Below are 17,631 nucleotides of genomic sequence, written 5' to 3'. Positions count from 1 at the left end.
CCAGTGTTCTTGCTTTCCTGTTTTACATTTTGACTATTTCCATTAGATTGTATTTTCCTAGTCTATTTTTCATTCTCCCAACCTGTCCATATGTCATATTTCACCTCAAAGAGTGTTTTTTCAGGTTCCTCCATTTCATGCTTACAGCAAGTCAGTATTCTTAGGTGGTACCCATTCTTCATGAATTTATTTTGTCACTTCAGCACTTGATTTTCAGTTTTTAAATATTTTCCATAGTTACATTGTCTATTTTTTTTAGGTTTTCAATTTCTTCTGCCAAATCATACATTTGGCTTTAACATACTTGTTAGAAATATGAAACTGTGCCTGACTCAGGCTGATTAATTCTCAGAAAATTGTTGAGTCTTTACTAAAATAAAGGGAAGTAAAAATGGGTTCACAGAAGGCTAGAATTTTCAGTGAAGAGTAGAACAGCTTTGTGCGCAGGTTTGTTAAAATTGTTAAATTGTTAAAATTGTTAAGATGGTGGCTGATCTCTGTCATAGATACACTTCCACTGGAGCTAGTCAGGTTTCTAGGGCAGACCTTTACTCTTGCAGACTCTGCCCCTGTTTATTATGCTTATCTCCATTAAGCCATGAGAACAGCTCTGTTACAGATACAGTGGATGAGTGCTGGAGCAGAGATGTGAAGGGGCTGTGTGAATAAAGGCTCCTCACCAAAGAGTGGTTCTTGAGTTTGCTGCTCACACTGCAGAGTGTTTGTCTGGTCTAGGAACCCAGACTGACATGTCATTATGGTAATTGAGGAGCACACAGTGAAATGTTGACAGAACAATAAAATACTTTGCTGTTAAATTGCTCAAGTGTAGGTTGGAGGGTTGTATCTATGATGAAGCTGAGCTCCATTTACACTGACACAGAATAATGAGCTAAGGGGGATTAAAAGCACTAGTCAGAAATAATGTATGACTTTAAAAGAACACTTTCAAATCATATTGCTGTAAGGTTAAAAACATGAATCCCAAATTACTGGATTCCTAGGCCCTATTTACTTCAAGAGGCATGTAGAGTAATTTTTTGAAAGGGAACCTTCATCCACATAAATATAATTCCCAAGTTCAGATGTGGCTTTGACTCTTTGTAACTTAAATTCTCCTCTCCTAACGAAGAGGGTCTGCTGCTGTTTATCCTGAGCACCCAGGCCAATACGCTCAAGGGATTGTTTAGGTCACTTCTAGGGTCTCCCTAGAAGGAGGGTGAGGCTGAGCATCACACCAGGCTCCTCTCCTTGCTCTTGGTACCACAGCCAGTGGTCACCTCAGTGTCTTCAGTGCAGCATCTCCTCTGTGCTCCTCCTCCTGTCCCTTGCTCCTCACTCCCCCTGTGCCCCAGCGGGGGTCCCCATGGACCCCAGTCCGTCTGGGGATGTCCCTGCTCAGGCCTGGATCACCCTGTCCTCCACTGACCTTGTTACACCCTCACTCCCTCTCCCCACAGAAGCCACCCCTGCAGCCCCAACACTTCCAAAACCTTGCCACAGACACTGCTTTCCATAGTAACACCCTAAACAGAGTGTTCTAGAGTGTTCTCTTGTTTGCATTTCCTTTTCATTATACCAGAGTCTTTGTTTTTATCATGCTTAGTTAGGCTGTGCTTTTCTCTTCTCAGCTGCATAGTATAAGGGTTTGTTGTCCAACTTTTTCTCAAAAATATGTATTTTATGGTTTTTATTTAAATTAAAGGAGAAAAAAACAGTATCTTCAGATGAATTTATAAGATTTGTTTGACCTGAACGAGCATTTTCTTTCCATTTTTTGTCATTATTTGTATCACTTCAGCCATCTCAGAGTGTATATCCATCTGAAAAATCTGTTCTAAACAGATATAGTCATCAGTCTGATGGCTGTGCTGTGTAGATTTAAAATGAATTGTATCTCATTTTTCTATCTTCAAGCCATGCTATCCATTCAGTGTTCAAATTTACTAGAAAGCAGGAAGCAGGATTAAAAATACAAGTGTTAAAAATATTTCCCTTCAAAAAGATATGTATCTGTGGTGAGAAGTTGGGTGACTTTTTCAATAGAGGTAAAATTTCCTGTTAATACTTACATATTGAAAAAAGTTAGAGCTGGTGGGACAGTTTGTCACCTGCTATAGAAAGGAAAGGCAGAGACAGCCTTCCTGGTCACTCCTCTTCTTTTTAATTTATCCCTCAAACTTGAGCAGAAAGTTCTGAAAGATAACAACTAAAAGGAATTAAGCTATTAGCAAATGAAAAATTTGGAAGTTTTTAAAATTTTAAAATATATTTTTGTGATTTGGTTTATACTTTTTAACAAAGTAATAATTTGCCAAAAAGGGTATTTATTTTATTTTAAAAAAACCTAATGTTTTGTTTAACAGTTATAGAATGAAATAATTTGAAAGTGGGGAAGAAATATGTAGATCTGTATTTTGGTTAATTCCAACAATAAAAAAATAATTTATTACTTGAATGAGCCCAAACATTTTTCCTAACTCTATAAGTAGGAAGTAATTTTCCTCAATGTATGGCTTTAATATCAAGAATTTAAGGATGAATTACAATGACACAGATGATGTCACAGTTGGGAAGTTCTTGAAGAGTCAAAAACTGTCTGCAATGTTTAAGTGCCTGTAGTTGTATCAGCTTATTGCTATTTGAAGTATATTCTTTGGGTTCTCCATACAGACATCTTTCCAGAGTATGCTTATTTATATTCATGTACAGAGCCTCAGGCCTGGCACTTGGGTTTTAGGATGCATAAGTTGGGTCCTTGCTGTGCTTTTGAAGTACAGCTCTTTAGTTATCTATGTTATGTTTTCTTTTAAACTGTGGTGTAGGTTTGAAACTGTATCCACGTGGGTATAGTGCTGATTTTCAGAACTCTACACATCTAAGAGGCAGTGTTTGTTAGGCACTTTTTATTGACAGATATTTAAGAATAATAGCCTAGTGCGCTTCTAATATAACTAGATTTAGCTGCCACAATGCTGGTTTCTACCTAAAACCATCTTTGCCTTTTAGGAAATGCACATTGGTGCTCAATAATGTGTTTGCAGTGGCAGCTGCACTGTTGATGTCCCTGTCCTTGCTGGCTGGGTCGTTTGAAATGCTCATCCTGGGCCGCATTATCATGGGTGTGGATGCAGGTAAGCTTTGGTCACACTCTGCACGTCTTTTGCTGTGCACACACTGTCTTCTCTTCCCCTGCTAGAACTTGCTTTGCATCAAAGAGGTATTCCAGGGACTAGCTGTAGCCACACTGATTTCACTGGCACAAAATGGCACACTAAGGGCTGGAGGATCTGATGTTTGGAGGAAACACTGGAATGGATGCTCACCACTGCTAACAAAGCTGTTGTTTCCCCACCTTTCCTCTTCCAGCCGTGGTAGAGTGTTTGTTTCCATGCCATGAAAATCCCTTGGCTAGGAGAGTGTATTCTGCTATTGACACTGTTTTTTGCTGTGTTTAGCCGTTCTTGGATCCCATTATAATACCTGCAGGACTAGGGAAGGTTTGGTACTTCATCAATTGTTCCTAGCAATATGGTCTTCCCAGTTTGAAAGTAAACCATGGGGGGCACTGCAGCACCAGAATAATCTTGCAGCTAAAAGGAAGGGTTTCTGCTAATTTTTATCCCAGATTACCATCAAGCAACCAATCTTCTGGATCTGTGCAAACATTGCCATTGTACTGACCAGGGTCATGCATTTATTTGTTCTGCTCCTGGCTTTAAACAGCATTGCAACTCTTATTTTGTGCCTATTTTGAAGAGTTCATTGCTGCTATAAGCCTGCATTGAGAGGAACATCTGCTATTACTGTTTACAGTAAAAATACTCCATCTGACAATGTCTGCTCTGCCTGACTGATGCACTGGGCTTTTTTTTCCCATACCCACACCAGTGTTAACATGATTTTCCTTGCTTTGGGATGAGCAAACTTAAAACATAAAATCTGTTCTCCTGGAGATTCTCATCTCTGAGTAACCTTTGGTGCTCCACATCAAAAAGCAGCCTACGCACATCGCTGTAGATCTGTAACAGATAATCAATCCCATAGTTATTAAATGGTGTGAGACTAATTAGACATGCAGGGAAAATAATTCATGTTATGTATGGATAGTTATAATTATGTTCCTTGCATGTTTTTATGCCACCCTTGTGAGCAGATTATCACTCAGGCTCCTTTCAATACAAATTTGTTGCATTCCTAGCATAATAAATATGTTTTGACCTAATATATGGGTTTTGTCCTTCTTTTGTAGGCATTTCATTAAGTGCCCTCCCCATGTACTTGAGTGAAATATCTCCTAAGGAAATCCGTGGTTCATTGGGTCAGGTCACAGCAATTTTCATTTGCATTGGTGTTTTCACTGGTCAAGTTTTGGGGCTGCCAGAAATATTTGGGCAAGTAAGTATTTAACAGACCTTTTCCATCAAAGAACACAAGCATGCTCTGAGTCATATTTTCATATCTTGACTGGATTCTTCACAAAAGTGGAAAACAGAAATATTTCTTTTTCGTTTTGAAGCACTTTGAAAAGTAGTTTCCTCCATGTCTTCTACAAGCATGTACTGAATGCATGGCTAAGTTTGGTAGATGTGGCCAGCAGGTTCAACAGCTTGAGTGGCTTGTGTGTGTTCATATGCAGATCTCCTTCTCTCCCTTTCTTGATGTACATCTATTTTTTTAGTTTCCAGTTTCTTTGGACACCATTGAAATGCTTAAGAGTTTTTATATTTTTGATCTCTAATTTTTCAATATGAGATAGAGCTGAAAAAGGCTTGGTCAGAGTTATTATGAGAACCTGAATAGGAAGACTCTTGCTTAGTGGTTATGGTGTTCCTTTTAGTGCAATCCTTACTTGCCCTGCTTTTAGACTAAGTGATAGAAGAGCAGAGTTAACACACATCTTTATGGAAAGATTATCTTCTCAGATAAGAGGTTGTCTTGATGTCATAGGCTGAGATTAACTTGGTGGCCACTGGATGTCATCATTGCTCCGACTAAATGAACTCGAGTTTTGTTTAGGCTGGCAATTGGAAATACAGAACCACACAATGGGTAAAGTTGGAAGGAACCATGCTGGTCATCTGACCAGGTGCTTTCCATTCAGAGATGATTCTTCAAGGCAGTGTGGAGGAAAGGTCTGCAGCAATTCTCTCACAGTCAAACTTGAACACAGAATTCCTTCTGTCAGCCAGAAAAAGTCATAAGGAGTTGGAAAGTGAGAGGAGCTTTTCCTTCTCTGTCCAGCCAAAAGCAACTGCTTTGTAAATACATGATACCATCCTCCCTGACACTTTTATTTTTATCTGACCAGCTTTTGTATTCTGTCCCTTTATTCTGTTCAGCTCTCCTGAAGGCAAATTATTTGATTAAATTTTCCCTTTATTGAAGGATAGATTTCTCCTCTGCCCATCCAAAGCAACAGATTTTAGGAAAAAACTTTAAATGGCTTTTACTGTGTGACTTCAACAGATGTCCCTTTTCTTACCTTGGAAGAAAGCCTATTACAAACAAGTGTATGAAATGTCAAGAGGCCAATTTGATTGCTTCGAGTTTGGCAGCCCTTATGTAACAGGAAGTTTTTTTTTTAATTTGGGTTTTTGAAACATGCATACACTTTTAAAGTTGAGGTGTCATGCAAATTCTTATTCCTTGATTTCAGCTCATTATTGCTGGTTTTATTTCTCTTCGTGGCTTCCTTTCATCACTGTTGTTGCTGCTACCAAATAACAGAGGTAGTGTTTCTGCTTCTACAGCCTGCTTTAGTGTGAAGTTAATTAATATCACACCATTAAAGACAGACATTATGTAAGAAGAAATATGTTTTATCTACAGAATTAGTTTTCTCAAGATGGATAACATCAGCATGTAAAAGAAGCAAAGTTTTGCCTGATGTGGATCACAATATTTCCAACCAATTTATTGGAGGCAGCTTGAATATTCTAGTTGGGTATATAGGCGTTTTTTTTTTCTTTTAATTTCTCTTGGTTTCAGTCAAGCCAAGATTTTTTTTCCCCTAGATTTGTGGGGTTCCCATTGAAACTGCTTCAGTGGGAGGTAGTTTTTATTTTGCTGCTCTGTAGTTGTTTGTTTGTTATCTGAATTTGTTGTAAATAATACTACTTACAAATACTTGTCTTCTGTCATGGTTTCATAAGGTTTCTGCTGAGATCTGTCCTCTGTCTATTACTCGTAAATTGAGCAAATATATAAGAGGTTGTTAACCATTGTATCTAAGCATTGATGGTTTTGAAGAAAGGAGGGACAAAAACAGAGAATGTTTTGCAGGAAGAGACTCTTTGAAAAAGGGATGGACATAAGAATGGCTGTCAGCATGACTGAGGTCCTTCTTGTAAGAGGAGGTAACAGCAATAGTGCTTGTGTGGTCAAGTAAAGAGAGGGAAAGGAGAGGAACTGACTGCACCTTGTTAACACAAGAAAGAAGGAATAGAGTAGCTTAATCTCAAAGACAATATGGCTACAAGAATGATATTTTATAAATATTGCGTGAATAGTTGCATGCCGAAATTCATTAGAGTGATGTTTGGAACAGACTCCCAGCTGAAATAACTTGAGCAGAAAATTAAAATTTTAAATTGGAGCTTGATGTATTTATGTGGATTATATGAGGTTGTTGCCTTAAGTGGTTCTGTAGAAGTCTCTCTGCAGAAAAGGAAAATGTTTATGTTGGCTGTGGGGCATAGTGTTAGCAAGCACTTATTAACAACCTAAGTGATGGTTTCCTCTGTTATCAAATGCTGAAGTGTTTCTTTAAATGTGAAACTGTGATAAAAATAGCTCCAAAGCAATGAGTATTACTTGAGGCAATTCAAAAGTCCTTACTGCTTTTTGTATCAAGTGTGTTAAGGAGGCCTAAATTGATTTTTTAGCAATCTATCTTTTGTCAAGATTGATCAAGGTGCAGCAGGAGGCATGTGGGCAGCCCCAGGTGCAGTGCTGTGGAGCAGTGGGCAGCTCTGGCTGGGTTACTGCCTTAAGGCAGGTTGGCTGTTTCCTATTCCTTCAGCTTTCCCAAGCTTTCTACTGGAAGTGTTGAGGATTGACAATCTTCTCATTTCCTTCTAATACTTTGTCATGCCTGTTCTGTCAACTTACTCTCATTATTCTTTGATCAATTGCTGTTTATTCCTTAGTACCTTTCTGTTTCTTTTTTTTTTTTTTTCACCAGCTTCTAGTGTGTTTCCTCTCTCTTCCCCCTATCACTTGTGATCTTTGTGTTTCATATTAAACTTCACCTCCTCTAGTAACACAGGCTCTTTATTCTCTTTCCCACCCTGTAAGCCGTTGTCTTGAATAGCTCCTGGTTTAAATTTGAACCTAGGAGAACAAGATTATACAGCTAACCCAGATGAAATCATACTTTAAAAAAAACCAGAATTATATTAGATACTTCCTGTTTTTCCTGGGAATATTTTGTTTGAAGTATTGCAGAAATGCATTTAATTCTTTTCTGTGTCCTGCCATATTGACGTGAACTAGACAAATATGACTATGTCCAATTTTTAAATTATAGTATAAAAGAGCAAATGGAGCAAAAAATTTGCAATCTAATAAAGGTTGCAACACCTAAATACAGGCAATTTTTTGATTCTGGATATATAGAATTTTATTGTATTTGTCTCCAAAGGAACTAATTTTAGAATGTGTTACTTTAGTATGCAGTGCTTACCAAGAGTGATTATTTGAGAAAAGTTCCAGTTGAGATAACAGTCCTCTGCTGCAGTGACTTGATAATCTTGCTTTCCACAGTTCTAATTGTCTCCTGTCCAATAAATTGCAGCTATGCTTTTTATTCAAGATTCTGATTCCTATAGATCTGGGAAATTCCTGAGGTTTGGGAAATTCCACCATGGTAAAGGGGGCTAGTGATCAGAGTACAGAGCATGATGACTTCATGTGCTGGTGACCTGCTTCTCCCCACCACCCCAACTGCTGAGAGCTGTGTGCTTATTTTCACATGCTGGCATCTTGTGTTCTGTGAGCCAGAGTCCTTAACTCTTCAGGAAGCCATGACATCCATAGATGACAACTGGTGCAGGCCCACAGGTGTGCAATGATGTTATCTGCTGTAATGTGGGCGCTGAATTATTGCTGCTGGCTACACAATTATTAAATTCAGGCCATTTTTGGTTGTACAGCATGTGCAGCTCTCCATATATCTGACTAAAGGGAAAAACCACATAATAAGATAAGGACAAACTATCTTAGACCTGTCACTTCTTCAAACACTGCCCTTCAGGTATTTCTGTTCTCTCTGTTTCTGTGACTCTACAACTGAATCACCCAGCCTATTTTTCCTGACAGATTGCTCTTGCAAAGCAAAGGCCAGCGCACTGTCAACTTCAGTTTTGAAAGTTCAAATTTACACTTACTGTCTTGGGGAAATATTGTCTGGCCTTATTCTGACATATTCCATGTAACTTTGGGTATCACTCTAGCTAATTCATCTAGTTCCTCCTGCAGGGAATGTCCTGCTCCACAGGTTTTCCTTAGCGTGGTAACATCTTCTAAGCATTGTAAACTATCAGACTGTCTATTCTACAGCTTCACGTTGTTTAATGAAGGTGGGCTTTAACCTTTCCCTAAATTATATAGGATTTAGTTTCTGAATGCATTTGCAGTTGTCACAGTGTTCTTATTTTCAATGTACATTGAGCTTCAGGATCTCTTTCATCTGTGTATCAATACCAGAGAGAAAAAAATATTTCACAGTGTGTATATTTATTCAGGACAGGTAAAGCTGAAGCAGCTGCCTTTGCCATGCTTTCCTCAGACTTCGGCTTTGAGCCCCTTTTCCTGTGCCTGGTGTGTCAGGCTTTGCCAAGCTGCAGTTGTTTTCCCTGGAGTTGCCCCCAGTGGCTGCCCAGCTCTGGCTGCTTCTCTGACTGAACAGCTGCTCTTCCCATTGGTATGCCAATGGATAAAAGAAAACTTTTTTTTGTCTGTTTACTTTGGCAACCCTACTTTACAAACTTCAAGTGTTTCTAGGTCATGCCCGCAGGAGCTTGCCTAACTACCTGGTTGCATTGTTTCCTAGTGGATACTATGTTACCCTAAAAACTTTGCTTTGCTTCGGTCCTAAGACTCACCAGGGGAACACTTCCTGAATGAATCCATTTGCTGTGTTAGTGTTTCAAGGCAAAAAAAAAAAAAAAAAAAAAGAAAAGATCCTGATGTGTCCATCTCTTGAATGCTGCAAGTAGAATAGGTTTGGTCATTCTGTTTTAAAAAGAGTGTAATCAAGCAGTACTAGGTACAGGAGTGAGCAACAATGATCGAATTTGGAAAGTGGCTTCTTGAGGAGAAAAATCGGGGTTAAACAGCTCTTGTGGGTAACCCCATGCTGGGGAAACACTCAAAGCATGAGTGCATGAGAAACAAAGTGTACCAGAGAAGGTTTAGAATTTATTTTGAAATGACACACTGTCTTTTCTAGACTCTTCTCAATCTTTCTTTTAAAGCACTTGGAATTTATTGCAAAAATCTTGTGTACATGGTTAGAGATACAAACTTTATTCATTGGATGTTGTCTTTGCCGTAGAAGACACATGAATTAATCTAATTCCACTTTTCTGAAGGTTTTTAGCAGCTTTAATGCATTTTTGGCTAGAGAATACCAGTTTTTAAAAAGGGATTTAGCTGGAAATATGTTTGTGATACATGATGGCAGTGGCCAAATTGTTCTCCCCACACCTCATTATTTAGGCAAAGAAATTCTGCTACTGATAGAAATATCAATATCAATTTCTGCAACAAATTGAGCTAAATCTGGAAAAGGACCAATGAACTCCATAGACACCGTACTATATGTCTAGTAAGGAAACATCTCTGTCATGAGTCCCTTTCAAGTTAGTTTTTTGCACAAGTGAACCTTGCTGAGAAATAGTTGTGATAAAACTAAAAACTTCTGTAAATGCTGTGTTACACTCTAATTTTCTTTTCCAGTGTTCTTAAAATAATGTATTTGGTGCGACAGATAACTGTGTATTTAGGAAAGTTTGTATAGGAATGTTTAATTTTGCTCTACCAAGGTCTTTTAAAAGTACTCCTTCACTTGCACAGAAGTAGACCGTGATGGAATGGGTTGTACAGCCTGTGCAGTTGAAGGCTGTTCTGAAAATAAGCTTTGATTTTACTTGCCAAAGCTTCCTTTTCAGCATGATTTTGCTTTGTTTTTGTTTTTGTTTTTATTTTTTAACTGATTCTTTTTCCTAAGACTCTTGACTCAGATCCAAGGATCTGTTAAAAACTGTCAGTAAATTTAAAATGAGTAGAGAAAGCAATTCCAAATTGCTCTAGAGACCTGAAGCCTGCAGGTGGACACCATTGGCAAAATGGTCTGTTGGAGATGCTCTTGAAATGAATCTGACACATTAGCATGATAACACAAAGTATGGATCAACCAGTTTCTGAGTATTTTTCTATGAGCTCTTTTGTTCTGTGTGTTTATCTTCTCCTTGAGCCATGACAGTGACTACAGTTAAAGATATTATTCTTTAAAATACAAGTGAGAATTCCAGAGTACAGAACAGAGAGCGCTTGCGGCAATAAGAGACAGGTGAACTCTTGCAGCTTCATGCAGAGTGTTGGAAATTAAAGCAACTTATGCCTTATGCTGTCTACAGAATATTAAAATATGTTTGTACTTTCCATTTGAGCAGGACAAATGCCTCCACCAGTTTAGCATTTTCCAACATCACTTGAAGCCCTAAAGTGTCCTCTTTGTAATAATTTCAAATATCTGTCTACATAGAATAAAAAATCCTGTTCAGTACCTTCATTAATGACCTGGATGATGGTGGAGCTGTTTGTATCTGCAGAAAGATGCTGCTTTGTGGAGTCTATTTTAGTATATGAATTGCTAGTTCTTAATGAGTTCTTAAGAGCAAAGGTGAGAAATAACATAGGAATTTTTCTTACCAGCTCTGGTTCCCAGTTGTGGGGGGTTTTGGTCAGGATTTGTCTAAGAGCAAGTGTTTGAGGAGGTGGTCTCACAGTACCCCTGGAAACCATTCTGCTATTGAGCTAGGCTTGCAAAAGGTGACTCCAAGTTACCCTGGTCCCTGCCAATTCACTGAACTGCTGAGTTTGTACATTATTTCTTAAAAACACAGAAGCAAAACTGCTTTATATTCATGTAGTAAAATGCAAAAGTGAATGAAAAGCTAAAGCCTTCCCTGAAGAGTGTTTTAAAACTTCTGCTAAGGATACAAGAGACACATTGATAAATGGCTGCTTGAATCCTTTAAGGGGATGATATTGCTAAGAATAACTCAGAGAAACACCCTTACAAAGAAAGGAATTTCTGAAGGAAGGAATTTCTGAAGGAAGGAATTTCTGAAGGAAGGAAGGAAGTGGCGGAAGGAAGTGGCGGAAGGAAGGAAGTGGCGGAAGGAAGTGGCGGAAGGAAGGAAGTGGCGGAAGTGGCGGAAGGAAGTGGCGGAAGGAAGGAAGTGGCGGAAGTGGCGGAAGGAAGTGGCGGAAGGAAGTGGCGGAAGGAAGTGGCGGAAGGAAGTGGCGGAAGGAAGTGGCGGAAGTGGTGGAAGGAAGGAAGTGGCGGAAGGAAGTGGCGGAAGGAAGTGGCGGAAGGAAGAAGGAAAGAAAGAAGGAAAGAAAGAAAGAAAGAAGGAAAGAAAGAAGGAAAGAAAGAAAGAAAGAAAGAAAGAAAGAAAGAAAGAAAGAAAGAAAGAAAGAAAGAAAGAAAGAAAGAAAGAAAGAAAGAAAGAAAGAAAGAAAGAAAGAAAGAAGCCAAAAATGTTTCAGATTTCAGAGCTGGTTCAGATAGTCACTAATTTCAGCAGGTGTTTGATGTCTGCCTGCACTTCCTGCAAACTGCCATCTGACACACCAATTAAGAATTTCTTGAGGCAGTGATTTTGAAGACGGCAATCCTTTTTCAAATATTCTCAGTTCTTTTCTTTTTCTAGCCATGGGACATTTCCATCCTCTTTTCACAGTAACACATAAGGCATGAAGTTTGTTACTGCTGAAGCAATTTCCAAGTCTTTTATCAAGGCACAAGCACTTCAATACAAGCTGTGAGTTGCTGATCAAGGACGTGAAGATCACCTCACCTAAAGGTTGGTTGATCCAGGCAAGGGAAGATGCTGTGCAGGCACCAGGCACAGCCTTGGTGGGTCTGATAAAAGAGCAGAAATGCTGCCAGGACCCTCTGGGTCGTTGCATATTCGTAGTTCAGTAGGACCCATGGGGAGAGGTCTACGCTGTGATACCAACCCTACTGGGGGAATGTGGTAGTGCTGATATATTTCTAATGGAGACATTAAGTGAGGTACTTTGTTTATATCTATTGTGGATCAACTGAGATTATGTATTTACTGGAGATTATAAATCAACCTTTTATTGGTTCCCCGAGGCAGACACAACAGTATTTATTCATCCCTTTTCTGTACAGAACTCATTGAGTAATGCATGGGAAAACAGCTGTGTGTCTTCATGTTTGCAAATGAGTTTCAGTCCATTAAAGTTGTGCTGTGAGGCTTCAATTCCCAGAGTTTTAACAACATATGGCTGATGGGCCATTTGTAATATTGAAATGTTGCAGTTTTGCATTTGGGAGGGAGAACATCTTACAGGAGAGGAGTTGTCTGAAAGTGGAAGTGTGGTTATGGAAATAAGAGCATTATGGACATAGATATATAATTTAGACTCAACAATGAAGAAAAGACTTAATGGCAGAGCATCTGATGTTGGGATGAAAGTTTATCATCAGTGAGGACTGCTACTCATAGACACTGAAACAGTGCTCACCTGACTCTTGAGAAGGTTTCTATGTAGCTGTTCTCTGCTTAATTAGGTCAGTTGGAAAAGCAGTAGACAAGCTTTCCTGGAAAGATATCCTTCAACAGATGTGAAGGAAAGAAAGACATCAGAACACTGTGGAGGCTGATAGCAGTTGCTTGTAATTTTCTCCTTATCCACTGAAACATAGTTAACACATGTAACTAAACTTAGAGCATTTGTTTATACTAATATTTAAAATATGACCTTCTGCCACTTTATCAGACTTGAAAAGGTGAATTTTTTCACTTACTGTAGCTGGCCTAATAATAAATAGTGTCTGTCTATAGAACTCATCTTACCCTGTGTAAGTTGGACTCTGCTTCAAATGTTTAGAAGCAAGAGAACATTTCAGATTTTCCTGGTTCCTTAGTGCTTGAGTATTTGGTAATACTTACAAATCTGTTATTAAGCAATAAATCTAAGTCAACTTGACCTGTGACTTCCTTCCAAGTGTGTTTCTCACACTGGGGAGATCATCACCACTTAAATATTTTTGAAGGTTCTTCAAGATTAACATTTCAGTTTTACTTTTTATTACACACTGTAAAATTACCCATTATTGCAAATTCATGTCCAAATATGTATATTTATCCCTTAAAAATTAGGTATTAATGCCATGGAAAGTTGATCAAGCACTGTAGGATAGCCTGCAGTCATCATATTGAGTAGGAGGGTGTGTTTTCTGCTCTTGAGTGTCTTAGCTTTTGAAACTGCTGGCAAAAGGAAAAAAAAAAGGGGAAGTATATTCTTGATTAGTGTTTCGAGGGATTTTTTAAAACTTAAAGTAAATGTCAAGTTAAAATGAATTGGGTTTTGTTTTGCTTTTTTTTTTTTAGTCCAAAACAGATTTTTTTTGTCATTAAAAAGTGTTAAGATGAAATATTCAATAATTTCCATTGTTTTTAAACCAGCAAATGTGCTTCGGGTGTTTTTATGTTTGTTTTTCTCTTAATTTTAATATACCTTAGTCTAACTTTCATAACTTCAGTTTGGCAAAATATAATCACATAAAAAACCACTTTATCTAATGCAATTTCTAGATGCCCTGGAGCACTTCTCTTCATCTCCCACTACAGTCCCAAAAGGATGCAGGTCTCTGGAGTCCTATGTGCTGCATCTGCCTGTCCCACAGGGACATCTAAGGTACCCAAGGGCATCAGAATGATAGTATGTTCTCATGTTTAAAAAACTGAGTCTTATCCTCCTCAATTATTTTAATTTACTATTTTTATATTTTTGTTATTTATGGATGCTAACCTGAGTCTAAATGCATCAGTGAAAGGAAGTTCTGTCAGAAATTTTGCCTAGCTCCAGCATACCTCTAATATTTCTTCCTAAATAAGCTCTAATATATATGCTGGCTGCTGATAATAATCCCATGTGAAAGCTTCCTATTTCCCATTGCTTTTTTCTGAAAATTTTGCTTCTCTTGGAGATGAATAAACGAAGACAAATTATGCCATTTAAGTGTGCAGTCAAAAGTTAGCTGTTACTCCAATAAAAAGCTGGACAAAATCCATCTGGGGAACTTGTAACAGATACTTCAATTCTCCCTCTCACTACGTCCATGATCTAACATGCCATTTATGAAGAGAGAATCATGGAACTCAGACCCCAGACACTTCCAAAGCTGTTTTAAGTTCTCATCCAAGGGCCATATACTCAGTAACAAAAATCTCCTGCTGATTTCTGTGAATTTTTAATCAGACTTGTATGGCTTTAAGTCTGTGACTCTCTGTACTCATTATTACCTGGGAAGATACTGATACCTGAGTAATCTTCTTGTCAGAGTCATAGCTGTAGTAGTGACCTGTAAAAATACACATCTGGGTGCAGAACAGAGGTGCAATACACATATTATCTGAGTTGCCTCTGTTTTAAACAGGAAGGTGAGCAATTTTTAACTCTGTTATTGAAATATATTTTGACAAACTGGGTTACAGAAAGGGTCATGCAAAGAGAAAATTGTGTCCAGCAGGGATGTAACTGTGAGATTAACATCCCCCTGCAGCCAGTGGAGATTTTAGAGCAGTGTTTGGAGTGGTGCAAAGAAGGGAAGAGGAAGGCAGTTGTTTTGTACCTTACTTGAGTAAGCTGCTCTGAAGCCTAAGATGCAGTTCTCTTTTCTCAGCTGCCACATGATCATCACCACTGTGCCAGACTCTTGACTAAAGGAAGAGAAGATAGTTCTAAAGCTAAGAAATTAGTTCCATCTCAGTGCTTTTTCAGTCCTTGGCCCCAGGCCAGCATGGTAGCAGATTAACAGAAATGCTGAACTTGTGCGGTGTTCTGGGCTTTGCATGCCTAAGTCAGTTTTCCTGGTCTGTTCTGAGCAGGGATACAATTTTTTTTCTTTTTTCTTTTTTTTTTTTTTTTTTTTTTTTTTTTTTTTGCAGGGCAAACAGAATATTTCTGCTATGCATTCTATGTGCCAAGTCTGAACAAGAAAGGGCAAAATTCAATTGCTTGAATATATGCAGATAGTATCATCTTGATGTCCTCTGGTACCTTAGGTGTCCCTGTGAGACAGGAGGCCGAGGCAAGGTGCTCCAGGGCATCTCAAAATTAGACTAAATGTAATTCTTTCTGTCTGTGTGTGATTATATTTTGCAAAACTAAAATTTTAAAAGTGTTGCTGCTTTTTATAGAAAATAAAAAATATGAGACTAACAAATCACTATTTCCTGGATATTTTCAGTATCTTGCATTGGATGCCAGAGGCTTTTGTCTCTTTGTTCCCCACATACAAAATGGCCAAATATGTCTTTTTACACAAGAAAGTTATACGAAAAGGTATATCATTTCTAAGTTGTTCAGCACTGTAGTAAACTCATCACAACCCCATCCCCAAGGAATTCATTCCAGAATAAATACTTAAATGGTGACTAATTAATAGTGACTGGTAAATAGACTTGCTCACTGAGAGATCACAGATCATCCTGTGCATGAATGCTAAAAAGGGGAAAAGAGTATTTATTTTGGTACCATCACCTGCATGTTTCAAGCAGTAGAGGTAGCCAAGCCCTTGACAGTTCTGTGAGGCAGCAGGATGGTTGCACAGGGAGGCAGAGCAGGGCTGGGGAGTGCCCTATGCTACCCCATGTCCAGCCTGAGCCTAGGAGAAGGTGTTTGGGGTATAGGCATTGCCCTGTGGCTCTAGAATGGACAGGAGACAGGATGGGGGAAGCTTCCCTGGGAGCAGCTGGGCTCAGGATGCTCAGTGGGACATGGGGATCTCCACAGCACAGAAACCCAAACTCTGGGCACAGAGCAAATGAGGAGCCTGACTGTGCAGTAGTGGCTGAGTTGGGAATGGGAGTGGGATCTATGTCCAGATTATGCTTTTAAAATAAATAGATAAATAAATAATTAAAATCTATGTATTAAACTAAAAGAGGAGAGGTTTAACACAGATGTTAGGAAGAAATCCTTCACTATGAGAGTGGTCAGATACTGGACCAGACTGCCCAAGGAAACTGTGGATGCCCCAGCCCTGGAAGTGTTCGAGGCCAGGCTGAATGGGTCTCTGAGGAACCTGGGATAGTAGAAGGTGTCCCTGCCCATGGCAGGGTACTGGAACGAGATGATCTTAGAGGTCCCTTCCAAACCATTCTGTTTCTCTGTTTCTGTGAAATTATTCAGAGAGAAACAAAGAGAGTGAAGCCTGTCACAGCTGCATATTTCCTTACTCATGTTATCCATCTCATACTGGGATATTTAATTTGCCACAGTAAATCTTTCAAAAATTGGGTGCCCATGTCCAGGGCACTGCAGCAGTTCTTCCCAACCTCTGTTACAGGGCCTTGTTAACAATTCTGTTCTCCCTTTAAAATGTATTTATGTGTATATTGTTTACCAGGTCTGTGTTGAGAGTCTTCACACTTCATCAAAATCTTCCTATTTGCTGAGAATACTAAATGTAGCTGGTGCTTAAATAGATTATTAAGTTTGATAAGGATAGTTCAGCTGTCAGCAGTGCCTGTTGACATTTCCCCATGCCACTTTCTTTTCCACCTTTTGATGGGTACAATAAGTTCCATTTTCTGCATTTTAGCTGATGATTTTCTGACACGGCAATATTTTCTTTACTGTATTTCAGTGCACCATAATCTTGTTTCATTTGCAGCTGATAAATCCATGCCATACTTTATCTCCCTCCCTTCCACCCAATCTTCTGTCTCTGCAGCTTTGCACTTTATTCCATCAACCTTTGAATGAGTCTGTGGTTGTCAAACTTGCTCTACTGTTTAACTGTCTTTTGTAAATACATCAAAGCCAGGTTTTTCATGCTCCAGCCTAAGCAAATATCCATAATGTGACAGATTAAAATGAAAATCTTACCATCTTGACATGTTATTTGTACCAATTCTGAGCGGGTGATGAAATCAGGTCCCCTGTAATTAAACATTTCATGCTCTTTTGAGTTTTCCCTGAAATAAAGTGGGATGTGGTTGTTTTCATTCCTCCCAGCAGTGCCTGTGTGCTTCTCTTTACTGCTGACAATTGAGGTGAAATGTTTCAAGTGTCTTCTAAGTCATCTACACTGTCTTTTGCCTTTTGCTTATTACTGCTTTTGAGCACTGTCCCAGTACATGTCCTATTCTATTCCTTCTTAAAGAGGTTATGAAACCTTCCTTTTGCCTGCTTCTCATAGTTCTCTTTATAGGGTCTAGATCAACCTGATTTCCAGCAATTTTAATGAATCCTTTAAACTTATATTAGTCCTACTATTTCTTTTCTATAGTGGGAGGAAAGAGTTAAGATTGTAGAATGTAAATTAAGAGAAAAGCAAGTAGAACACAAAATCCA

The 17,631-nt window shown here is 38.7% G+C and overlaps 1 protein-coding gene across 4 annotated transcripts in view; it reads left to right on the top strand.

The window, feature by feature from the left end:
- Positions 1–17,631, top strand: part of SLC2A9 (solute carrier family 2 member 9) — a 99,616-nt gene that overhangs the window by 29,394 nt on the left and 52,591 nt on the right. For all 4 annotated transcript variants that reach the window (XM_038135664.1, XM_038135663.1, XM_038135661.1 and 1 more), the window contains 2 exons: positions 3,010–3,134; positions 4,253–4,398. In XM_038135664.1, the coding sequence (XP_037991592.1) occupies positions 3,010–3,134; positions 4,253–4,398 (271 nt within the window). The remainder of the gene's footprint in view (positions 1–3,009; positions 3,135–4,252; positions 4,399–17,631) is intronic.

Source organism: Motacilla alba, chromosome 4 (genome assembly GCF_015832195.1).
Source record: "Motacilla alba alba isolate MOTALB_02 chromosome 4, Motacilla_alba_V1.0_pri, whole genome shotgun sequence".
Classification (NCBI taxonomy): domain Eukaryota; kingdom Metazoa; phylum Chordata; class Aves; order Passeriformes; family Motacillidae; genus Motacilla; species Motacilla alba.
The sequence above is the reverse complement of the archived record's forward strand: the minus strand, read 5'-3'. Positions and strand labels throughout refer to the sequence as shown.